The sequence below is a fragment of the Coenobita brevimanus genome, chromosome 33 (assembly GCF_032717465.1).
Source record: "Coenobita brevimanus isolate Jiangsu-jjx chromosome 33, ASM3271746v2, whole genome shotgun sequence".
NCBI lineage: Eukaryota > Metazoa > Arthropoda > Malacostraca > Decapoda > Coenobitidae > Coenobita > Coenobita brevimanus.
The window spans coordinates 7969645-7997489 of record NC_136986.1 but is presented as its reverse complement, the minus strand read 5'-3'; the positions used below and the strand labels follow the sequence as shown (position 1 = coordinate 7997489).

At 39.7% G+C, this 27845-nt stretch overlaps 1 protein-coding gene across 1 annotated transcript in view; it reads right to left on the bottom strand.

Moving 5' to 3' along the window:
* Positions 1-7013: 7013 nt before the first annotated feature.
* Positions 7014-27845, bottom strand: part of LOC145395784 (uncharacterized) — a 49713-nt gene continuing 28881 nt past the window's right edge. Inside the window, exons 4-5 of the mRNA XM_080269321.1 lie at positions 20217-20296; positions 7014-9355 (exon numbers count right to left, since the gene is read on the bottom strand). Of these exons, the coding sequence (XP_080125447.1) occupies positions 9323-9355; positions 20217-20296 (113 nt within the window). The 3' untranslated portion in view covers positions 7014-9322. The remainder of the gene's footprint in view (positions 9356-20216; positions 20297-27845) is intronic.

The following is a 27845-nucleotide window of genomic DNA, read 5'->3' as shown; positions in this document are numbered from 1 at the left end:
CTTCTTTTTTGCTCTTCACTTCCCTTCACTTTCTCACCAACGCCACCAACTTGGGAACGATGAGCATCCCACCGCTATTACCACCAGTGTAACGGTAAGAATTTTACTTCCCCACCGTTATTGTTCATCCAGTGTAATGCTAGTGATTTTATCCCACCGGTATTCTTCAATCAGTGTAAGGACGGATATTTATCATTTTACCGGTTGTTGGTATTGATCATCTCATCCATGGATAATACAGGTGGTACTCGACTTAGTATAGTAGATGGTAAATATTTAAGAAAAAAAAAAAAAGAAAGAATTGTAGAGGCGTTTGTAATTTTTGGCCGAGCTTAGATTTAATCAGTACCACAGGTGGTCGTCGTTCCCTCAGCAAAGGAATCTTGAATTGGAAGGGGAGTGAATTAGACTTGAGGACTTAATTCCCTTGATTAGGTACACTAAGAAAAATAAGAAAAGATATATACTTTACTCTACTTTAATAATTTTATGCTAATTTCCACAAAACATTTTTAATTACATGACCCTTTGTAGTATGAGAGATTGTACATTAAAACCATGGTTTGGATGATCATTCCTCCCCCATTGTTACCAGGCGAAAACAATTTGATACATACAAGCGAAGTATGAAGTCATTGTACCATATTTTCTTTTTGTCAGTTACTCTTGGGCTCGACAATAGCCTCAAGACAGAGACCTTTTTACGAGCATGGGTTATGTTTTCGGGCTGGCATAGCCTCGAACCAATAAGAATGACTACTCGTGTTCATTTTCGTCCATATAATATACTCTCATCATGTAATTCTCTTGAATCCAATATCACTTCAGGACTATTTACAGTTCATAATCATCATTGCTATATAATCATTAAAAATGCATAATCACTCGGGCTTGTTTAGCCTCGAGGAATAATTCAGAAAAAAAATAATAATCACTAAGAATTCGTAATCACTCGGGCTTGTTTAGCCTCGAGGTACTATTCAAACATTGTATAATCACTAAGAATACATAATCACTCGGGCTTGTTTAGCCTCAAGGTTCATTTCAAAATTACATCATTGCTCACAGGCACTAAGTTCCCTTCCACGCTCCTAACTTCCTAACCTTAGTTACAAGAAAGAAAACGGTTAATGGTTTTGAATTTTGCTCTTCCGTTACCAGATTACATTACTTCCAAATTTCTATTTCTTATTTACAAAATGAAATTCACTTGATAGATCAATAATACTATTACAATTACATTTGGTTTATATAATAATTCATGGATAGTGTAATGTGTGTATGCTCAAGTCTTTGGACAATACTATGGGAAGGCCTCATGCTCACACTGACGTCGCCGGTGTCTGTGGACTGAACGAACGTCCATTATATACGACGTCTGGACCTCGAGTCTACGTTAAACTTTCAACAATATTACTTCATATAGTCTATGACAAATAAGGATTAAACAAAGAAAAAGAGGGGAAGGAAGGAGAATGTGGACAGCTCACCTGAACAAACGTCCATTATATACGACGTCTGGACCTCGAGTGGGCTCCTTAGATAGGCTAGCGACGCCACTGCTAAGTCAAATGAGGTGGTGTTTTTGAAATATGGTGGGTTTCAGTTCTCTTTACAATTTATTTAGCAGTGTACCCATGACGCCAGGACTTTTGATTGAATTGGGGAAAATTTGGGATTCATTCCTTACTTAATGTAGATACTGATTCTATCACTATCTCACTTTGAATTTTAGGGCAGCTCATGCCATCTAGTGACGGCTAAGACAAACGGGACCTTTAAATCCTCACAAATGACATTATTTAGGCCTTTTGGACTGTTAATCTTACATATTTGGGTTCTAGCAGCTTCATTAGTAAACATTTCACAACTAGGTTATGGAAAGAATTGTATATTCATCATTATTCTGTTTAAGGTTTAAATTCGGCGCCCAATAGCGACGCACAAAGGAAGAGGAAAAGCTGCGCGCATCTGTTATTCATTACTCGACCAGACTGAGGAATTCCCATAGCTCAACATCCACAATTACATCACCCAATGCATAGATACAGAGATACATACATATAACAATAAAGTTAGTCGTACATTAATCATTAACATATGAATTACTACTTAGGATAGGAATTTATAGACTAATATTCAGGTTACACCCTATCTAACTTAAAAATTATAGTACCTCTAAACACATACATGAATATCAAATTTGTGGCACTACATGAGTACCGTTTGCCTGTGTCCTTAGTGCACGCACGCATGTGTGTTGTGTGTGTGTGTGTGTGTGTGTGTGTGTGTGTTAATTTAGAGAAGCAGTAAAGTAAAACGATGGCCGGAGGAAATAAGAAAGGGAAAAGGGGAGAGCTAAAAGTGATGATGGGAATTGGTAATAATAACAGAAATGGACAAATACGCTAATGAAGAAGGCGAGAAGATTGGAGAATGAAGAAAGTGATTAAGAAAAGGCCAATATTAGTATTAATTACATGTGTAATAATATGTAGTTACATAAATTGGCAGAGGGGTGTAAGTTAGAGAGAGAGAGAGAGAGAGAGAGAGAGAGAGAGAATGATGACTGGGAGGTTGGTAGGTACTGGTGTGTAGGTAGGTAGGTCGGCTACTATTAATAGGTCGGCAAGTAGGATGGTTGGCTGGACGGTAGGTACTGGTAGTTAGGTATATAGGTAGGACAACAGGTTGGTTGGTTGACTGGTATATAGGTAGGTCAGGTTACTTGGTTGGTTGGTAGATGGGAAAGTAAACAGTATGTTAATTGACTGTTAGGTAGGTAGGCTAGTCATAATAATAATAATGATAATAAAAATAATAATAACAATAATAATAATAATAACCCATCTATCTATTGCCAAACTCCTTAATCCCGTAAGGGGTGGCCACAAACAAATCGCTTCCATGTCGCGCTGTCCACCGCCATTTCACTGCCCTGATCCAAACTCACACATACCTTTCTCATATACCTCTCCACTCCATCCCTTCGTCTCATCCTTGGCCTCCCCCTCCCTCTTCCTCCCCTCTGCCTCACTCACATACACTCTCCTCGTCAGTCTCTCACTCTCCATCCTCTCCACATGGCCAAACCATCTCAGTGTTTTTACCCTAGCGCTCCCTAACATCCACATCAACACCACAATGTTCCTTCATTTCCCCATTGTCATTCTGTCTCTCCAAGTGACTCCACATGCTCCTCTCAAATAACTCGTGTCCACTGCTCTCACTCTTGACTTCTGTACCTCCAACAAGGTCCAAGCTTCACTTACATACGTTGGAGTTGGTATCACAATATTATCATGTAGTAACATTTTCACTTCCATGCTCACTTCCCTGTTTCTTAATACTGCCTTCAAGGAACCAGCAACCTTTCTTCCTTGTTGTACCCATTCAAGCACTTCACCCTATAAAATTTCCATCCTTACTCATCAAACTACCCAAGTACTTAAAAGCACTCACATTTTCCATTTCCTCCTCATCCAATCTCACTGTACATTCACTGACTTCACTTCTCTCGAAGACCATAACTTTACTCTTCCCTACATTCATCTTTAGATTCTGTTTCTTACACACTCTTCCAAACTCATCCACAAAGCCTTGAATCTCCCCTTCGTCTTCGCTTCATAACACAATATCATCTGCAAACAACAGTACAAGGAGTTTCCAAACACTGCCCTCTCTCATTAGGGTCGCTCCAACATCCACTGCCCTATCTGGTACGGTATCTTTTTTATAACCCCATTCAAATACAAATTGAACAACCATAACACATCCCTTTTTCAATCCAACCTTCAAAATGAAAAATTCACTCAGTTCACTATCCACACACTGCAGCCCTCGAACCCTCATACATACTCTTCACTGCATTCAACAACTTTCCATCTGCTCCATATATTCTTAATACTCTCCACAATCTTTGTTAATGCACCCTGTCATATGCTTTCTCCAAATCCATGAAGGCCACATACAACTTCCTTCCTTTCTCTAAAATTTTTCCACTAAAGATCTTAGAATGAATATCTGATATACACAACCTCTTCCCTTCCTAAAACCTCCCTGGTCTTCTCCAACTAATTCCTCTGCTATTTCCCTAAGTCCGTGTACCCTTCCTAATACACTCAGAAGACAAATGCCTATGATTACCACACACTCCTTTTCCCCCTTTTCCCTAGTACAAGGGAATAATATTACCTGACTTCCAATCCTCCGGGACTTTACCTTTCTCCCAGGCAAGTCTGCACATCTTCCACATCCATTCTACTACTATCTCTCCCCAATGATTCAGCATTTCACCACACACTCCATCAAGGCTTGAGGCTTTTCCCGTTTTGACTTCATTGCTTCCAGAACTTCCATCCTACTGATTTCTTCCTCTCTTCTTACATCCCACCTTCTCCCAGCCATTCCCCAGCCACTTATACTCACATTACTTTTATTCTCTATGTTCAGCAATACTTTAAAGTGTTCTCTCCATCTGCTCCCTTTTTCTCACTTCTCAACTAGTAATCTACCATTTTCATCTGTCGCTCCCCAACTAATTTCTTTGACACCCAGCCTAACTCTCCTTAATCTTTTCACTCTCTCATCCTCTTTACATATAACTCTCTCCTCTGTCTCTCAACTTCTTCGACGCCCCTGTTTCTCATCCACTCACTATATCCTTTCTTCTTTTTTGCCACAGCCTCTCTCACCTCTTCAGTCCACCATGCTGTTCCCTGCATCCCTTTTCGTCTTCTCTTCATCCCACACACCACCTCACATGCTGTACAGATTTCTTCTGTGAATATCTTGCACACACCTTCCACGTCCCTCATCTGCTCCAATCCATATTTACCTAATTGCCTCCCCACTTTTCTCTTATATTCTGCCTTTTTTTTCCCTCCTCTTTTAACCTTTCCACCCTCCTTGTATGAACTACTTCCTCCTGTCCTTTCCCTCTTCTATTCCCCCATTTCATTTAGACTTTGATTCTCACCACCCCAATCTCTATATGTTCTTGCATCCATTACTCACTTTCTCATCCTATCATCCACACACAGAAAATCAGTCATTGCCTTCCGTTTTTTCAGTTCACCACCCACCCTTCTCACCACTCGCCACATATACCTATGTATCATCTTGTGTCTGAAGAGGGTATTGGCTAACACCAACCACCTCCCAGCACAAATGTCCACTGAAGCACTGCCATTCACATCCATCTCTGCAGGCACACCCCACTCACCAACTACTCCATCCACCTTCACATCCCTACTTTCAATTCATATCACCAATCAAAAACTCTCTCATTCCTTTCAAACTTTTCCATGCACACTTTCACCTTTGTCCAGAACTCTTCTCTTACTCTGCTTGCACGATCTTGCATTGGCGCATACACACACACAATTGCCCACATTTGTAGTCCAACTTTCAATTGTACCCACACAATGCTAGAGCCAACTGATCCATACTCTCTAATATTCTCCTTCCATCTATTACAAAATACACACTCCTTCTTTTGCCCTCTCATTCTCACCTACTCCCGCACATATACCCCTTCTATACCCTCATTTTTTCACACTATCACAAGAGGCATTTAGTTTCAGTTAATCCACATATATCCACTTCTGCACCCTCAAACACCTGGAGAGTCTCTCTCTCTTTCACCTCATCATTTGCATCATTATTATTTTTTTTTAATATTTACACAAACCAAGACCAGAGCTGTAATTAAACATAAGGAGATATATGTATAACTCAAGTGGTTAATGAAGGTAAGACCTAACCTGTCCAGTTGGAAAAGCGTCTGCTTAACTGAATATAGTAGTGGGGATATTGCAAGGGCAATGTAACCATTAGTCAGCGGATTCAAAAGGTTAAAAGGCAAAGGCAGCTGGTAAGGCCTACATGATGTGGCTCTGTCTTTTGAGCATGGAGGTAGGAGTGTTATGTGGTGCAAAATTAAACCCTTCATTACGATCACGAGTTTTCTACACGGCGTTTCTTCCAACCCAACAAAGTTCCCTAGCCTGTTTTAGCTCAGTTGATCGCCAAGTGTAGCCAGAATGGAGAATTGATTTGGCTAGTAACCAAGGAGACTCATTCCTACCTCATAACTAGGACTAAGTAAATAACTTGCAACTAAAACTTAACAGTCAAATAGTGGGAGTGGCCCAGTTCCGATTGATGAAAATAAACCAATGATAATGCATCCTACTTTTCTTTTTTTTGGTTTTGTAGAAGCTTTTCGCCTTGAAGGGGTCAGTAACGAGTTCCACTGTGCTCTACCAATTAACTTGGCCTAAAATTGTCAGCTGTCCATCCTGAATGTTGAGCCATAAACAAAAAAAAAAACTAACATAGAAATATGCCAGTCACGAAGAAGTGCTGAGGAAGGGATGTCAAATAATATTGCTGTGTTTACCTATTACTGGGCTGCGGAAAATAAGCTGGAAAAGCACATGAAAGAAAAAAACGCCAAGATGAATGGGATGAAGTTAGCCAATTATGAGCTTGGGACTACTATAGGAATTTGAAAATATAGACAATGGTAATTTTCGTAGTATCACCATAAATTGCATATTAATAAATGAATACCTTTGAATAGTTTTGACACACGATCAGGTAGTTGCTGAGCAATGTTATGTTTCAGTTTAATAAGACATTTTAAAAACATGGTGAAGAGGAACTGTCCTCGATACTGTACTTTTCTTATGTGCGGCCAAGTTGAAGCATACAGTTATTCAACAGGTGTTTGATATTATGTTAGAGGTTTTTCACATGGTATTTCTACCATTTTAGACGCGATTTATGTTATTACAACGAAATTATTAGTGCAGATCATTCAAATTTCCTTATAGCAGAAAACTTGCAAGTGGCCATTTCCTCCTCAACAATGGAAGTCTCCATTAAGCTAAAAAAAAAAAAAAAAAAATCACGAAGATCAGTATTAGCAAGACCTCCTGTGGCTGAAGGGGCTAACACTGTGACAATATAATAATATATTCCGTAATGCTGGGTAATGAAACAATATATGAATGAATGAGGATATAATACTGAAAAACTTCATAATATGTCATACTGGGTACTGGTCACTACATGAAAGATCCATAACCATAAAACACTATAATATTTTCCTTATTTACCTTGTAACCTGATCTTCAAGTATATTTACCTGAACTTCAAATAATATATATAGTCTAATGTTTTTCCAATCTTTTCATGTTCTCAAATATTTCCTTATAATGGAGTATTCCAAGAAATATTATATGTTTAGGTTCTTACATATATCCTGACTACATAATATGTCATTACAAATTGTTTTTAATAAAGTTACAAAATCTTATCTTCTTGCATGTCTTCTAGGTTGTTACCTGTATCCTTAGAATAAAATCTTTAAATAAACATTCTAGTTGCTCAATGTATCAGCACAACATAATATTCCAACATACCCTCAAGTTTATATGTATACTGTATATCATAGTAACCAAATACTACAGTACACCTTGATTTTAAATATATGTAGTCTTCTATGTTCAGGAGTGTATTATGACGCCTTTCTATTCTGGTAGATTTTCCTGGTTCTTGATTATCCATCCATCCATCCATTGCCAGACGCCATGTATCCCAGACGGGGTGGCCAATGGCTTAGAGTTAATTGTTTTACAGGGAGGGGCACTAATCCTCCACCAACCCCACTTGACACGTAGGGATACTGTATAGTATTTTGAAACCCTAATTTTGTGGGCACTGCTGGTTCTTGAATGATTCACAGGTAACTAATATTCCAATACAGTACTTGTTTTTGTTTTTTGAATATATTCCTCTACAGTAATATAATATTACAGCATATCTTCAAACATGTTGAATATAACCTTAAAACTAAGTATTCTAAAACACCATTATTGTTTAATATATTCTTATATCTTGAAACTATTTCATATTTATGTTGCTGAATAATGAATATATATTTAGACACTAATATTCTAGCATATCGTATAGGTTTGTAGCCATAAGCTCATGCGCTAATATTCCAGGTAGCTCTCGGCTCTGAATGTATAGTAATAACAAATTTTACTATAACAACTTGGGTTTCAGATATAACATATTTTTATATACAAATCTCTCTTGAATATTCATCATTCTAGTTCTTGAATAGCTTTTTGTAATTTAAAGATCCACTATATCTTCATTGTTCTCTTAGCTATTCAAAATAAACCCCTAAAGACTGCAAATCTCCCAGCACCCCTATTTTAAAATCTGCAAAAAGGGTCAGATTTTTTAACTTTCACCAAGGTAAATTATTTTTCTTACTGTTTTCAAGAGCTTGAACTTACACACCTGCAAATGTATCTTTCACTCTTATATGACGTACACTTACTGCAATATCGATCGTAAAAGAATGCTAAAAATAACTGTTACACCCCGTGAATAGAAAGAGAGAAAAAAATTTGCACCAAAGTAAAATTTGGTCTGATGGATTTGAAGAACTTCATCTTACACACCAGAAAAGGTAAATTTCACTCCTAAATGTCTAATGGTTACTGCACAATTGACTGTCAAAAAAAAGTCACTCCTCACTCTGAGCCAGGATGGGACGTCCTTGAGAAACAATGGGGAATAGGGACCCGGAGGGAGTGTGGGGGGCATCAAGAAGGGGGGAAAGGGAGAGCAAAAATCTGCCACACACACCCAATATGGTCTACAGGGGGTATGTGGGGTAGTTTGGATGGGAGGGGACACAGAAAGCAGTATCCAATGAGGCAAAGGGAGATGGAGAGATGGCCTGGGGAGTGAGGTATCCCCACACCCAGGGAGGGGGCCAGATCATGCCTCCCATCACATGATCTCGTAGTTCCCACTGACCAGATTCCATATGTGTCATAAAAGAGGCAGTTCTACCTACTGCCAGTGTTTGGTAGCCTCTATACCATCGACAGCCATAGGATTTTTTGCGCCATTTTCCGAAAATGTCGTTCAACAGTCATAGATCTTTGGGGCAGATGTGCCGAAACTATGTGCTAAAGAGGGATGCCTTCGTGTGGTGACATCGATATGAGCAGGTGGTGGAGCCGGCCAGTTATGCAAATGTCCCTGACTCACCTTCCTAACCCCCCAAGGAGGATGGTGGAATGTGGAAGAAGGGTAATTTTGGCATGCAGTCTACCGAGTTCAGGTTGAAATGAGCATGAGATTGCAACTACCATTACTACTACTGCTACTGCTAGTACTACTACTACAACCAAAACACATGGAGTCTCATTGAATGTAGGAGCTAGGATGTGGGTTGTGTTGGTTGTGGTTGTTGGTGTTCCTGGGTTGGCATCTGTGGGAGGCACTGGCACTAAGGCTGGTCCAAGTCGAGACAGGCCTGCAGCTGTTGGCATGGAGTACAAACATTTAAAATCACTTTATCTCTTGGTTCTTGGGGTGGAGAACACACATTTGTAATTATTTTAATTCTTTGGTCTTGGTGTGGAGAACAATCATATACAATTATTTTTATCTCCTGGATCTTTGTGTGGAGAACAAACATTTAATTATTTTAACTCTTTGGTGTGGTGTGGAGAACAGACATTAAAAATAATTTAAAGTCTCTGATCACTGTGTAGAGTACAGACATACACAATCATTTTTAAATTTGTTATTGCCAAGTTTCTTTTAGATGGCCAAGCTCTCTTAAGATAATTGTAATAAAATGAACATTTCTTGTTTCTCTTCCTCTACTAGAATATTAATCAACGTAGTTATTATTTCTTTCCTCAGTAATACAATTTGTGGTACGTAGGGCTGTCCACCATCCACTCACTCGATATAGTGCTGCTTTGAGGTGGCTCTGCTGTGAATGACTAGCCAAATGGTTTCCTGTAAGTCAGGAAGCCACTTGTTCCATTGGATCGTAACGATAAAAGCACATAATGTCTTGTGGATTAGCGAACTAAGGCACTCCAGCCTGACTGAGCAAGTAATGGTTTAAATCAGAGGGATTGTTGGAGTTTATTGCTCATATAATGCCACTAGTGGGACGGGTCATCCTCGCCTTAGATGTCAGGACTTAAGCCAAGCCACGGACAACTACACTCTTGATGGGACAACAAAGGGTTGGGCGATGGATGGATGATATATACACTGGATGTCTCGGGATTTTAAACAATAAGGGCCCTCCCCATACGAGCCACTTTTCAGTGGAAGGTGGCTGCAACTTTTTCATGGTGCCGCTAAAAAGTGGAGAGGGATGCTGTGGCATCCAGCACACGGGCCACTTTTTCGTGGCAACCACAGGCAGGAGGCGGCATGTGTCATCACTATGCTCCTCAAAATAAGAATAGAAAGACATACAAGAAAGTACTGTGAGCATCCAAAAATCATCCAAGGGCTTATCAGGGGTCAATTTTATATCCTATTTGAAAACTTAGAAGCATACCTAGAGAAGTTACAAAGTATTTTAGAATGACCTGTGCTTCTTTTGATGACCTGCTGACTGCAACTGGACCTTCAGTTTCACGTCTGAACACAAACAGGAGGAAGTGTGTACCAGCAGAAGAAAGACTTACAGTTATCTTAAGGTGAACATACAAGTTATGCAAGAATCTTAATGAGAAAACTTGAGTAAATTAACCACATTTCATAAAATAAATGAGACATCATATTTTTGCAAGTGTAAAGATGTTAAAGTGAAATAAACTTTATAAAACAGGAAAACGTTCCACATATATTTAACCCGCCCCATCCCAGAGACGTGAATTCACGTCCTCACATGATGTGCACTCATATCCCGGAGACGTAAATTAACGCGGCAATATTGCAAGGTCCCTAATTTGCACAATTTTCAATTTAATTTGCACAATTTTCAATATTCGCGAGTGATTTTTGGCACATATACACGGGACACCTTCCTCTACAAGATGCCAGGCAGGGACAATACCTTACCCAGCATGACCTCCTCCCCCCTCTGCATGCCCTGTTATCAGTGACCTGTTATCAGTGACCTGGCCAGTAAAGGCATGTCATGCCACGGTACGAAATTCAGGGCCAGAGTGATTCCCCAATTGATGACAATGTGGAGGACAAACATCAGAGGAAGAAACAGTCAGAAATGATGACCAGGTAATGTGGCAAAAAAAGGTCAGGAATGGTGATGAGTTAGTGAGTGAAACAATGCTTATAATGCCTATATTACCATTTGAAAACCAATATACTCTTGTACTACATATAAATTCGTACCAAATAAATAAATAAATACCGGTTATGAGTGGTGTGGAATAGTTATCTTCCCATAGAACTCGTTTTCTTTGCAGCCAGCCTGATAGAAAACTCTGTAAGGTAAGGAGGTACTCCTACCTGGATCGAGTATTTAAACCTCAGGTGAGGATTTCTCTATGAATTTGCGATGTTTCTCACCAAAAGCGGATGTTTGAGCAAAAAAAAAAAAAAAAAGGCCCAAAAATGTCGGGACTGGGGCGTACCACTGCCCAGAAAACGTCAGGATGGGGGGGTTAACCCGCCGTGTGCCAGTGCCGTTTTAAAACGGTTTAAAATAAAAAATTTTACTGTGATCGCATTCTTCAAGATTTGCGGGTAAAAATTGGCAGGGATGTAAGGTAACTGTTCCTCTACCATCCCCTAGGCTGTCAAGGCCATACACTCACTCGCTCCCTCCTCACACTCGCTCTGCCTCACTCTGACTGTGTGTTTCACCCAGTGCTGTATATAGTGAAGGCATTCTATAAATATTTTCATGTAAGTGTAAGTTGTAAATACTTTCTTGTAAGTGTAAGGACTATATAGTGAAGTCAAGTTGTAAATACCCTCTTGTAAGTCCCGGGACTGTACACAATGAAGTCAGGTTGTACCTATTTTCAAGTAAGTGTAAGATAATGCATTCACAGTGAGAAAGACATGCAAATTGTAATAGATGCTGAAGTAATAAGTAATAAGAAAAGTGTCCTGAACATTGCTATACCTTCCCAGCATAAATACCTGAGTATACCATACATAGAAAACTGCTGTCTCTCACATACGTGGTAAGCGTGAGAGAGCAGCTATATCTGTACACGAGTATGCAGGACTCAATATAACCCGTTTTCAACCCTCGGTGAGCATTCTAATGGAGAAATTCGTTGTTTCCACATCAAAATCTATCATTTTATACCCCTCCAAAAAAGGTCAAAAAAAGACCCATAGGGCTAATGATAGCTGCCATGTGGCGGGTTAAGAAAATGGCATAATGTTTTGCTTTTCTGAAAATGATGAAACCTAGTGGCAAACATGTTGATATTAACAAAACATGCAAAACTGATTATCAAAAACTGTGTCACTGCTCAGAAAAATCCACCAACATGCTACCAATAAACAAATTATATAAATGAATCAGTCAGACTGTTCAGCTTTGCTTGGAATATCTGACATTCTGTCTGGCACTGGGGAGGACACATTGATAACGTTACCTGGTATAAACTGTGGACTTTCGCATCTGAACGACTTTGTAGTGATTTTGGGAATGATCTTGTGTACTCATGTAACCTTGGGAAGGAAGATGGCCTTGGTTAGGGAGAAGACCTGGGGTAGATACATGACTTTGGGTAGGGAATGGACCGTCAACAATGCCAGTCCGTCCGCCAGTGCCACCGCAAAGTCGACTGTGTGCGGGCTGCCATTTGAATTAATGGCATCCATCATCGGTCACCAGTGGCGAGCCACCATGGTGTGGCAGGTAAAATGGACCCGTTTACCATATTTTGCGGCTGCCACAAAAAATTGGCTCGTGTGTGGGCCTGCATAGAAACAAGAACATTTTATTTCTTGCCACGAAAAGTGGCAGCCACTGTCTACTGAAATGTGGCCCGTGTGCGGGAGGCCTAATCTCAAGGGTGATTCTAAGGTTGATTTTGAGTTAAAAATGCTATATCAACATAGGTCCCATTCTCAACCATTACCGAGGTACATTTACTAATCACCTTATGGCTGAATTATGAAGCTAACCATTTTTGTCTGCAGTATTATTATTAATAATTGTAACTACACAACAGCTGAGAACTGATCCTATGTTGACATAGCATTAATAATTCAGATTCAGCATTAGAATCACCTCCTGAAGTACAGGGAAGTACAGTGACACACACACACACACACACACACACACACACATTGATATATACCTATAAAGAGTTAGTTCTGTAGGATTTCTAATTAACAGAAATCTTGCAGAAAACACTGTTAAATCCATCAGAGTATCTAACAGAGTAGGATGGACTGTAATTAGACAATGCAAAAAATACACCCTGAAACTAATACAAGTACATGCACTGACTTCTCAAAGCTCAGATAGAGAAACAGAAATATTTCATGATACATCTCCCAGATTAAGGAAGATGAAAAGACCACATATGCTATACAATACTCACAGGAGACTTCAGTGCAAGAGTTGGGATATCAAGTAATGGAAAAGCATGTATGGGTAAATTCGGAGTGGGTGAAAGGTATGAAAGAGAAGAAATGGTGGTAAATTTTCCTGAAATATATAACATGAGAATAATGAACACACTCTTTTCTGAAAGAACTGAGAGAAAATTGACCTGGAGGAGTCCAGATGGAGAAACAAATAATGAAATCGACTTTTAAAGCAGATAAGAATATGACGATCATAAATGTCACAGTTATCAACAAAGGAAATATAGTAAGTGATTATAGAATGGTGGGTTGCATAGCCAGACTCAAATTCAGAAGCGAAAGATGATCAAAAATAAAAATATATATATATGCCCAGTCAATGTTCATGAAAACAATGAAGCCTTACAGATAAAAATAATCAACATATTTCAGGCTCAAAGTTAAGCTGAATGTGACATTGATAAGTTGGATGACAGACTAACAAAAGTGCTAAGAGAATCAATGGAGGTAGTAGGAAAAGTTAATATTTCAAAGCCAACAACAATTTAAAAAATACACTCGAGCTCATGATATGAAGAAAGGAGATGAAGGCAAAAAACAGAGAAAGATGAAATAGAAATAGTGGAATTAATAAGCTTATCAACATGAGACAGAGAGAAGAAAAATGAAAGGGAAACATGGATGAAATCAAGGAAATCATCAAAAAAGGAAAAGTCTGAAATAGGTCAGAAGTAAAATGGCAATAGCAAAGCAACAAATTATATAACTGAAAGACAAAAATGATCAAGTCTTTAAATGCAGAGATAGGATGGTGATGAGAGCTAAATAATTTTACAAAGACCTGTATGCATAAAAAACAATAGTCCTAATAGCTGACTTTTCAGTGGACATAAGTGAAATACCTGAGGTAACACCAGACAAAGTCAACATTTCTCTTAAATGTATGAAAAGTGGGAAAGCTCCAGAAGATAGAATGATAGCAGATTTAATATCTGATGCACGAGTAGAAGTATAAAACAGGTTTCCCCACATGTTTACTGGGGATATAAAACAGAAGAAAACTCCAAAACCATGGTGTAATGAAATAGTTATTTTGTTTTACAAAAAAGGTGACTCAAAAGATCTTCGTACTATCGATCCATTTGCTGATCATCAGTTATTTACAAACTCTTCACCAAAGTCCTTACGAACAGAATAACAACGATTTTGGATGAAAATCAACCCCATGAATAGGCAGGATTCTGAAGCAGGTATTAGATTACTGATCATTTGCCTACAATGAATCAGCTAATTGAGAAAATTACAGAATATAGTAAACCAATGTGCTTAGATTTTGTTCTCTCCAACAAGGAGAGTATGCTTGTACCCTTGTTTGTTTGTTTGTTTGCTTGTTTTTGCATGATTACTCAAAAACCTAGAAATTTTTACTAAATTTGGTGGGTAGATAGCCTGCATCCCAGGAAACAGTCTCTAAACTTTTGGAACCGATTCGGATCGTATTACAGATTTTGCCCGTGTTGGAGAGATGCGCTAGACTGAGTGCCTCTCTAGTTGATTACTACAAGGCTTTCGACTCAGTGGAGCACACAGCAATTAAAAGTGCATTGTGGGAACTTGAAGTTAATGAGAAAATTGTAAAGCGAAAACATATAGCAAGAGGGAACTGCTACGTTAAATTACACAAAGACTTGGAAAGAATTAAGTTTGAGAAGGGCATGCATCAGGGAGATGCAGTTTTTCCAAAATTATTTGCAGCATGCTAAGAAAGTATTTTCAGAAAGCTGGACTGGGAGAACAATGAACTATACATAGACGGAGAAAAGCTAAACAATTCAAGATTTGCAGATGACATTGTACTAATTTCAGAAACAGTAGAGGCATTAACAAAAAAGTTAAATGACCTGAACAGAGACTGTCTCAAAGTAGGGTTAAAAATAAACCACATTAAAACTAATGTTTAATCCAAATACATCATCTAAGCTAAATATAATGAAGAGTATCATCAAAATAAGGGAAGAAATTCATGAAGTTGAGGAGTACAATTTCTTGAAGAAAATACTAAAACTAACGAAAGACCATGATAGTGAAATAAAGAGCAACATTTCAGTTTGATGGAAAGCTTTCAGTAAAAATTCAGACATCATGAAAATTTGCTTGCAAATATGTATGAAACAAAAAAGTATATATATCTATCTATCTGTCTATTGCCAGACGCCTTGATCCCTTACGTGGTGCCCACAAACAAATCGCCTCCATGTTGCCCTGTCCCCCGTCATTTTACCGCCCTGCTCCCAGCTCACACCACCTCTCTCATACCATTTTACACATAGGTACAGTTACACTATGACTGTTACAATTACACCGTGTATTACATACATCACGCTACATAATAATTAGTTGTTAATGTAAATATAGCGAACTTTTCGCTCAGTTTGACCTGAGTACAGGATTTTTCACCATCGTCACGGAGTTTTTTTCCTCGAGCTTGCTTCTGTTAACGTAAATATGAGGTTTTTACACTCATGGGCGACTGTGATTTTCTCCTGTAGCAGGATATTATACACACCACAGTGTGAATCTTGTGTGATTGAGTTAGGATTTATATGTATGTATATCGAAAAATTTTCTGAAGAAAAATTTGATATGGATGGGGCGTAATGTCACGAATTCGCCCGAGCGTCTTTATATAATTTCGAGACATTGTGCTTTGATGAGAAAACCACGAACTCTAGATGGAATTCCCACTGGGCATCACTCAGTTCAACCGTCCTTGTATTCACTTCGAACGGAATGGTGTTCAGAACATTTGTCACTGTTTCACAAGTGACCTTTCTTATCTGCGACATTAGTGCTTTCACTGAGTGATTTCTTGTGAACCTATATCATTCACCTTCCTTCCGCTGACCGTTGAAGTTAGGCCATGCCAATTTCCGGCAAACACGGCCATCTCTCTCCCCCTTTCCTAGTTTGAAGTCAGTCAGCTCGGGATCATCGCGAGAATAGGATCGTTTTGTGCCCAGCATAGAGCAGCATCTCCATTGTACAGTGAATTCCTGAATCTCCACCTAGGCGGTGATTGGCGAAGCGGGCTTGGAGCGAATTTCAGTGTTGGTGTTCATGACAGGCACCCAGACTTTCGTTTCGGCTCCCTTCCACTGACCAGTATTTCTGTTCATTTTTCTAGGCTTAAATTTTATTAGCTTTTGAATGAGCCAGTGAGTGCATTCTCTTGTTATTTGAATCCATGAGTCCACTAGTGGCCGTGAAACTCTCCTTCTGAATACATTTTGAGATTCATGTAATGTAAATTTATATCATTGTAATCAATAAATTTACGGTTCTTTTCTTCAAGCTTAATGTAATTAGACTCGTGTTTTATTTCTCCACATTAAGCTTATTTTAGTTGCCGCTCCTAGTTTGCACAAACTCTTTACATTATCCTTAACTGGTACTTAGGCCAGTTCTTTTGTATCAAACTTAAATCTGCTGTGCCAGCCCGGAGTTAAGCACCGGCAAGAACCTGTTTATTATTATTAGCATTAGTTATTGATTGTCAGGGGTAGAGTCACTATCTCGAGAGGCTAACAGTACTACAAACTGCACACATGAGTAATTAGTCTCTGCTGTGAACTGTTGAGAAAGTTCACAACTTCTCATCCTTAGAGAATCGGTGAAGTAAGCCGGCATGAACTAAAACTTACTGCTAGATTTTCACAAGTTAATTCCTTGTCTCCATTTTCAAGTAACATCCAGCATTTTTAATTCATAAATTCACAACCCCCCGTGAGATATATATATACTGTAAATATATATATATATATATATATATATATATATATATATATATATATATATATGAGGTCCCACCCAGGAGGGGCTCGGGGACAGGTGTTGTTTCCACTCAGTTTGTCTGTTTGTGTCTCTCTGTCTGTCTGTCTGCTAACAACTTTACGCAAAATCTACTAGTGTGATTTTGACTAAAATTACAGGGTGATAGGCAATGACCTTCTGATCACTTGATTAAATTTTGGGCCTAATTGGGCCAAAGCCTAGGTCGTAGGGCCAGAAAATATAGAAAAAAAATGGTCGTGGGTAAAAATCGTTTTTACGTCATGACTCCATTCATATTCGTCATATCGATGTGAAACGAAAACCCAAAGGTGCATCTTTCAAATTTGCAACCTATAACATGCCTCATTACTCTAGGGGGGTCACCCCCCAGTTAGCGGTACGGGGTCAATGTCAGGCGGGTTGGGCCTAAAATTTGAAATAGACATAAAATCGTCAATTTTCACTCGATTAACTCCAGATTTGATATATGAGATCTTGGACTAGATACCCTGTAGTGTTTATACATCAACAGTAAAATGATTGCCAGGGACAGGTTAGCTGTGCCTTCGCACCCCTTCTTGTTTCTGTATTTTATTATGCAACAAACAACCAAATTAATCATAGAAATTTTGTTGAGTTCTTTTGACTGTGCCAGAGGATCATAAATTTACCACGTATAATCTTACAGTACACTGCAATTCATTATGCCTCTGCCCAACTATGATGGAGGAGGCATTACGTGACTGGTCTGTTTGTGCGTGCATGCGTGGGTGCATGTGTGTGTAAGTTGTCCATAACTCTTTTCTGGACGTGGTATCTCCGGAACTCTTAGATGGATTCCCACCAAGCATTTGTCATTGATGCAGTGATAGGAGATAATGAACTGATTAGATCAATTAGGTCAAGGGGTCAAAGGTCGTCATATGGGTTTGACTTCGTTTATCATTGTGGGCGCGATATCTCGTGAACCGTTCAACGGATTTCGACCAAACCTTTCTCATTGATACATTATGAAGGGATGATGAAATGATTAGGTCTGCAAGGCCAAGGGGTCAAAGGCCAAGGTTATATGGGTTTGGGTGAAGTATCACCTGAACCCCTTGAAGGATTCCAACCAAACGTTTATCAGTGATGCATTATGAAGGGACGATTAACTGAACAGGTAAATAAGATTACTGAATCAAGGTTAAGGTCATATGGGTGTGGGCAAGATATATCCTGAATCCTTTTACAGATTTCTACTGAACTTTTGTCACTGATACAGTATGAAGGGGCAATGATCTGATTAAGTCAGCAGGATCATGGGGTCAAAGGTCATGGTCATATGGAGTCAACTTAGTTTATCTTGAGCTTCACTTAAACCCACAATGAAACCTGTAATGGAGATGGTGTGGTGAATCCGTACCAAAGGCATGGCGGAGCCACATTGGGTAACACCTTGTGTCAACAGCGTCCCTGTGTTCTCGGCCTTTCATTTATAAGATGAAAGTACTCGTAAACTGTGTTAGAGTTATAATTAGACGATTCTGGAATTAGTAACTGCTGTGAAATAGATTCGTGACAGTATACAGCCACACATCTTCCAGTGTTTATATCTCCTGAAAGAACTTTAATCAGTTAAACTGCACTCTGCTAAATACTGTTTATTTATAACCAGGATTTTTAAATGCAATCTCTATCATAATTAGGAAAAAAAAAAATATTTCAACCATTTTTTGCTATTTTACCCTCGAGATGGATAAGATGTGTGTGTGTGTGTGTGTGTGTGTGTGTGTGTGTGTGTGTGTGTGTGTGTGTGTGTGTGTGTGTGTGTGTGTGTGTGTGTGTGTGTGTGTGTTTGTATGAAGATGACAATGATCTTTCTGAAGCAACAGTTTCATAAGTGCATATTAACGGTACCCTTTACTACTCCTACAAACCTTCTTATTGAATCTATACTCTTACATTGACTTTCATAGCTTTAAAGATGCTGAAAATGTAAAAACATTTCATAGTTTTATAACTCTGGTTCTGCGTGACACTTACTTCTGGCTTAATAACATTGTACAACTGGAAATTTTTCCTTTGTCGCACCCCAATCCGTCAATTATTTCAGTGTGCTCTATGGCATTATATCCCCGAATTAGTAGGTTTTTCCTACGGCATTTACGTCCCAACTGAGTCTTTATGGGGGTTTCTATACCGTCCCGTAAGTAATTTCTCCGATCAAGACACACGACCTTAAGCCTGTGATTTTTCCAATCGCGACGGTGTCAAGGCAGCTGAAGATGCCTAAACTACACCTTCTCCCTAAGGTAAGCTGCTCTTAGTTTAATTTTTCTTCCTTTTTTCACTTTTTATTTTTAAAATAAAGATTTTCAACTTAATTTAATTAATTATGAGACTTAATCTTGTTGCAAATGACACTTACCCCCACATGGGTCTGAAGTTAGATACGGAATAAAAACCAAGTTGATCATGGTATATTAAAATTCCACCCGATTCTAACTAAACCTACCATGAACAAGCTAAGCCTAACCTTGTTTTATTGGGAGGGCAAAGTCCCCCCAGACACACTGAGAATCATTATTCATTCCAAACTTAACCTAACCTAAAAAGCCACTGAAATCTTGAAAAGCAGGTTACCTTAGGGAGAAGGTGTGGTTTAGGATTCCTTAGCTGCCTTGGCACCACTGGGAATGGGAGCTATCCCAGGCTGAAGATTGCTCGTCACGATTGGAGAAATTACTTACTGGACAATATTGAAACCCCATGTAAGACACGTTTAAGAAGTAATTTTTTAGGGAAGACCTCCCCAGTTTGGGGATGTAATGTCATAGAGCACACTGAAATAACCGACGGACGTGGGTGCAGCGAAGGAAAATTAAACTTCACAGTTTTATATCTCTGGCTTTGCATGGCTTTTACCGCGGCATAAACAATTATTTCACAATCTTTTAACTCTGGCTATACGTGACACTTACCCCAGGCAAAATAACATTTATCGTGTTTTAACTGTGACTCTGCACGGCACTTACCTTAGGCATTGTTTGGCCACAGTCTGTAATGAATGAGACGCAGTTTTCCTCGCAGGTCTGGGCGACGTTAACCATACAATCTGCAAAGTAGAAGAGAGTCTGACTTTGTTTAACACTCAGGTTCTTCTGAGTCTCAATAAAAGCGTCTGATGCTACGTGCAAGATAATACTAGAGTTGTCCCGACAATGAGAGCGCTAGTTGTGATAGTGATAATATTCTCAGTGTTGTCTGACTTTGTAACGGCTGATTAAAAGGATCTGGTGTTAAGTAAAACACCAGAGCTATCCCGTCCTTGAGAGTTAATGGCATCAGCACTACTCTAACGCGCATATGACTCACCTTTGGCTGAATAAAATGGTCTGGCCTTAGCTGGAATATAATACTAGAGTTGTCCGAACTGTGAGAAGATATGTTGTCCAAAATTTATGATATCTCTCTTAATCCCTTATTTTTCTTTGTTGCAAAACTCCACCAGACTAGCCAGAAGAAGGATCAAGAAGACACATTATGGTATTTCTAGGATGATAATCGCAAGCAGCTACGGTTAGTGTGAAACATGATAGTTGCAGAGGAATGGGTGACAATATTTGGAAGGTGGTGTGAAGTTCGTTACAGGTTGTGTATCGTCTGCACCTGTTCATACTCCTTATGAATTCAGCTTCTCCTTTCAAACTATGTATCACTTAGCTATTTGAACCTCTACTACCCCATGTCTCTAATAAACTGAGTGAATACAAGCTGGCGTGATCTTTCCCCTCCCCCCCTTTTATTTTTTTGCTCATCGACCTTCAGACCAGAGGCCCAGGTCATTAAAGCAATTTTATATACCTATCTATCTATCTATCTGTCGATCTATCTATCCATAGACAGATAGATAGATAGGTAGAGTATATTTATAGTTTCTTCAATAAATGATTTTGAGAGAAAAATACACCTAACTGAAGAACCTGTTATTAATAAACCTACCAAACAAATCGCTACCCTACACATAAGCCTAAAAATACAAGTAGCTAAACCTATTTATAACATTTATACTAACAGGGAGAGTACGCTACCTCTACCAACAGAATACCACGAACTGCAGATAGGTAATGTCCTGCTACATAACACATCAGCACCCACCACCTGCTGACTGTCAGTCGAAGCACATAAACTAATATTGCGGACATCAATATATGAGATCGAGAGAGAGTGAGGGAGAGGGGGAGTAGACTGAGCTACGATGAAGGCCGCATCACCTGCTAAGGCCTGCGACCCACTGAGGGGGGGGAAACAGTAGGCCACATTTACTGCTAGCCCAGACGAAGATCAGGGGGATTGTGGTTTGGTGTAATGTGGGGGGGGGGGGGATGGCTTCATCAAGCGCCAGGATACTGGTGTTGGTGTTTTCATGCACCACCAGGCTGTCATTAAACCTAATCCATGACACCTCCAATGCTCCCTTTGGGATGGTGGAGCTTAGTCTTTTCAGGACTCCTAAGGGTCCTGGGGCTTGGGACGTTAATGTGTCGGGAGGCGTTGCCATGCAGGGTTCTGCCCATGCACAGCGACATCTTGCAGCCTAGGGACGCCAGGCCAGGGGTCATGGAAGTCCTCTGGAGATAAGCACCATGGTGGAAATGTGCATCGCTATGGCGGAGGCTTTGTGTGCAGGTAATAATGAGGCTTTGTGTGTTCTCCTCCCCAAGATCTTTTAGGAGAGTGGGCTGCCTAACCTTGTCATCCCCGAGTGCTTCCCTCACGATGTACGTTCTGCCTCTCACCACTGAGAGCATTGGGCCCAGCAGCTGGAACCTCCCGACCACTGCACAACACAGAAGAGGCTACTGCTTGAGGCTTCCCTCAATAGGACGACTTCCCAATCGATCACTGACCCAGCTCCGGACGTGGCCACAATCAAGACTGCTGCCGATGTGCACAAACCGCCGTCAGTGACCGAGGAAGGGCGGAACTCTTCTGACTCCGTCTCCATGGCCGAGGATGCACTGACCGACTCCTAGGTCATGAAGAGGGTTGATGAGTCCTCCCCTCCTCGGGTAGAGAAGAGCAGCCTATCTCGCCCTCCTACCATGAAAACTGAGGATCGGCTAGATGTGACCACCTACCTTCACCTCCTGACACTTGACCCCCACACCTGGTCATACCAGCTTGGAGCCACGACTCTCTGTACCTTCTACGATCTGCTCCGGGTAGCCGACATGAGTGAGGGGATTCAACCCATTCTAATTGTCAGGGGGTAGAAGGTCTGTCTAGCCAGTGTACAAGCATTTGATGTTACGCTGCCTCCACACCTGGCCCCATACCTGACCGTCTTGTGCCCAGTGAGTGAGTTGCTGCTGTGTGTTTAGCTTTTAATCATCTTTGGCTTACTGCCTCTCATCATGGGCGATTTCTATAAAGCCATATATATATATATATATATATATATATATATATATATATATATATATATATTGCCAGACGCCTCAATCCCGTTTGGGGTGGCCACAAACAAATCGCCTCCAAGTCGCCCTGTCCCCCACCATTTCACTCCCCTGCTCCCAACTCACACCCCCCTCTCTCATATACCTCTCCACCCCATCTCTCCATCTCATCCTCGGCCTCCCCCTCCCTCTTTCCCCCTCCACCTCACTCACATACACTCTCTTCGTTAGACTTTCACCCTCCATCCTCTCCACATGGCCAAACCACCTCAGTGTGTTCCTCATAACGCTTCCTATCACATCCACATCAACACCACAACGCTTCTTTATATCCTCATTCGTCAGCCTGTCTCTCCATGTGACCCCACAGGCTCCTCTTAAATAACTCATTTCCACGGCTCTCACTCTTGACTTGTGTCCTTCCAACAACGTCCAAGCTTCACTTCCGTACGTTAGAGTTGGTATCACAATACTGTCATGTAGTAACTTTTTCACTTCCATGCTCACTTCCCTGTTTCTTATCACTGCTTTCAAAGAACCAGCAACCTTTCTACCCTGCTGTACCCTTTCAAGCACTTCACCCTCCAAACCTCCATCCTTATTCATCACACTACCCAAGTACTTAAACGTACTCACATTTTCCAATTCCTCACCATCCAACCTCGCTGTACATTCACTGACTTCACCTCTCTCAAAGACCATCACTTTACTCTTCCCTACATTCACCTTTGGATTCCGTTTCTTACACACTCTCTCAAACTCATCCACCAAGCCTTGCAGCTCCCCTTCGTCTTCACTACCCTGGGGGTAGGGTTTTTTTTTCAAGAATACTCCCCCAGTATCCCTGCTTGTCGTAAAAGGCGACTAAAAGGGTTGGCGGAGGGTTAGTGCCCCTCCCTGGAAAACAACTAACTAAAAAAACAAACAATATATATATATATATATTTATATATATATATATATATATATATATATATATATATATATATATATATATATATATATATATATATATATATATATATATATATATATATATATATATATATATATATATATATATATGAAGGAGAACCAGATAAGTCAGGAGCTATTCATTATACGTCAGCTGTCGACCCTAATTAAGGGAACTTATGCAAAAGGATGAAAAATATTTACATATATACAGAAAGTGAGACACTTTGCCCAACAGAACATTACCAATCAAAAATACCCCAGACCTTTCTGTATGAACACATTCATTTATCATCTGGGCACTGTTAGGCGAGGCACATGGGTTAACCCATTAGTGTCCACGAGTACTTTAAAGGACGTGGAAAGTATTCGTCATAAACACCTCTTTCATTCTGTTTTCCAGAAAGATTTGCAGATAATTATTTTTCAGTAGACAAAAGACAACCAGTACATTCCAATAAGTACAGTTGATTGTGTTGGAAGTGACCACAACTCCCTGCTACAGGCCACTAAATTGAAGGCATTCTGTGAGGATGGAAGGAGGCTCAGGTCACAAGAATCTCATCTATAAAAAAAGGTAAATATACTAAATTAACCCACAATTTTTTTCTTCTAAAAAAAAATTGAAAGATGTACCTTTGTATGTGAAAAAGTATAGTTACATATTATTTGCATTGTCTTGCCCTATATGAAAGTTGATTTTTAGAAGTACTCTAAAGTATGCATGGGTATTGTCCCTGCAGACATAGAAAATATTGTGTGTGTGTATAATTTAGCTATTTTTACTTACTTTTTCATGTTTTTTTTTTCATTTGTCGTATATATTTCATGCTATAGCCTTTTCTATAATGTTTCTACGTTTTTTGGCATAATTTCATGTAATATAGGGCATTTTTTTTTTTTAGGCAAATGGAACGAAAAAATCATAAAATAAGTGAAAATACCACAGAAATGAACATGTAAGCATATAAAATGTGAAGAAGAAGAATCATAAAGTGTATAATATTACCTGATAGATAATACTGATAGACCTGATAGATAGACTGATGATGCTATAAATATTGAAAATAAAATAATATTTCCTTCCATTATTTTCAGGACAGTTGGACTGTCATTGGTACAAATTCTTTCACTTTTGGAGGATAAACCACCCACTCAACCAACCGACATTGTCATCTTCCTGCCTGATGAGGATAAAGCTGTCAGTGACGAGGACAGTGATGGCGAGGATGGTGGACCAAAAGACCCCAATCACGTGGGGAGCCAGCTGATGAACCATCAGGCAGTGATGGTCCATGGGGAAACCAACACCAGCCGGATCCACATTCTCCCTGTCCTATCCCCCAGCACCCTGGCTGACGTCAGGAGGGACAACGGCAAACACCTGGTCATCAAAACACTAGACAGGAAAAACGTCTGTAGCCACTGCAAGAAGAGGACCCTGTCCAGGTGCCGTAGGTGCAATGTGGCACTCCATCCCTGACTGTTTTGAGGCCTACTATCAATAAATCCACCACAAAGTCACCAGCCAAGCCACCAGTAAGGTTGAGGTCACTCCAGCTGCCCAAGTCACTTTTGATTTTTTTTTTCTTTTCAGTAAAGGATCTTTTATTTCCATGAGATGTTTCAAAAATGTGAAAATAAAATAACTAAGACCACTTGCATTTCATTTCTAGTAACCTTCGTTTACATGTTTTCATGTAATTGCGGCCATTTGCAATGAAAAATGCCTGAAGATTGGTGAAATATTATGAGAAAAAATGATGAAAAACAGTAAATGTGTCGATTTTTAGGTTAGGTTAAGTTTCTTCCTAGGTAAAAAAAAGTTCACAGAAAGTTGTTAAGATTAGTTAAAATTAATTTCAAAAGTGAATTTTATTGTTTTCTATAATTTTTCAGTGACTGTTGTAATGTTTCATAATTTATAGGTATCTGTAGGGACAGTGCCCACACGTACTTTAAAGGACGTACCTGTTTCACCCACTTCCGGTTAAAATTTTGAAAATGTTCCTTTTGACTCGTCATCCTGACCCCACAGGCACTATTTGTACCAAATTCATAATAAAATTCCAACGGGATCTATGACCGGGCACTAATGGGTTAATATAGGGGACATTAATGTAAAAAACAGAACTAGAAGCAGGAACTATTCCAAATACGTCAACTGTCAACGCTATTTAATTTATACAAAATATACCAATGTACAGTGAATAAAAATCCTAACCACACAATAAAAAAGTCACATCACTCTGATCAATCCGGTCTTCCTAAAGAAAGCTACCAATTTACTAATCATAAGAAAATCTCCATCACCCAGGATGGTGAAAAGGGTGAAGGGAACGCCTGTTGCACTTCAGTAGTTTATAACTGAAACACATTCACAAAAAAATCACTGACGGCGCAGGATGATGTAACCGATAGATAACACCGCACTGCAGACGTCATAGTGTGGCGGAAATGGTCTGGCAGTATATGGCAACTTATGGGTGAGGTGCGTATAATTCATCCTCAGCCTCGCCAACACTTTTATTCCAGGCGACTGGGTCAACTGGCAGAATTCCAGTTGCCCAGGTATGGCTTGCAAGTTGGAATATTAAACCACCCCATCCCAACCATTTTCCTACCACTGACTCCCCCCAATCCCGACCATTTGTGGAAATTTTTTTTTTGTTCAAACCTCCGCTTTAAGTAAGAAACATCAAAAAATCATAGAGAAATTGCTCACCTGAGGTTTAAAATACTTGATACAGGTAGCAGTGCCTCCTCACCTTACTGTGTTTTCTATCAGGCTGACTCCAAAGAAAATGAGTTCTATGGGAGGGTAACCATTCCACACCACTCATAAACGGTATTTATTTATTAATTTATTTGGTATGAATTTATATATAGTACGAGAGTATATTGGTTTTCACACAGTAATATAGGCAATATAAGCATTGTTTCACTCACGAAACACATCAACATACCTGACCTTTTTTGGCGACATTACCTGATCATCTTTTCTGACTGTTTCTTCCTCTAATGCTACGTAAAGTTTGTCCTCCACATTGTCATCGATTGGGGAATCACTGTGACCCTGAATTTCGTACCATGGCACGACATGTCTTTACTGGCCAGGTCATTGGTAACAGGTGAATTGCCAAGACAATGGCGTGCTGGGGGGGTAGGGAGGTCATGCTGGGTAAGGCATTGTCCCTGCCTGGCATCTTGAAGAGGAAGGTGTCCCATGTATACGTACCAGAAATCACTTGCGAAAATTGAAAATTGTGCAAATTAGGAACCTTGCAATTGATTCGCGTTTATGTACGTCTACAGGATTGGCAGTGACAAAATGTGTGGACGTTCATTCACGTCAATGGGATGCGGCGGGTTAAGTCTGGTCCACCTACATTGCCAAAGAAGACATATTTCATTTTATTTCCGAGGGAGAGACTGGACCCCTAAATCACAAGGAAAGTCCCAAGTCTCCTCGAGTTCTACAGCCAAGCTTGCAAGTAAGACAGCCTGCACATTGCCATAAATACAACAATGACCAGGGACTCAGCTTGAAGGACTTGTTGTATGAATGCAGTGTATTAAAGATGCGGCCCTGGATCTCATTAGAGTCAGAAATTAAAGAAGCAATTGCTTAAGGGCTGATTTGGCATGATCTCTGCCCTGCAGCTGTTTACATACTCTCTACTGATTCAGCTCCAATTTTCAAGCTATATATCACTTAGCTTTTTGTGCCTCAACTTCCCTGTGCATGTAATACATTGAGTGCGCGTAGGGTGGCATGATGTCTACCTGAATGGCTAAATCTGTTGTTGGGCTAAGCCACTGGTTATCAAACTGGGAACCATGGCACGAAGGAGGCCATGGCAAGATGTTAGGGGACCAATGAAAGGCTACTGGAAGTAGCAAATCAGTGTGTTTGTGAAATCGCACTTACAGTCCTCTTGCCATTTTTCACAACATATGTATGTGAATCTGGTTTTTCTTCCCTTCAGCACATAAAATAAAAAATCCAATACCGGTTGGATGTGGCCTCAGATATGAAATGTGCATTGTCAGTGACTCAACCTCGAATCAGTCGACTTACTGAAAGCAAACAGTGTCATCCATCCCACTGATATGTAATAAATATGCATTCTGATTGAGTGTTGTAAGCATTAAAATAAATGGAGAGGACCAAAACACTTTTTATCTTTTTTTTTTTTTTTTTATAATCATTTGAGGAGCTTGAGACGAAACTGAAGGAGAGATGTAAGA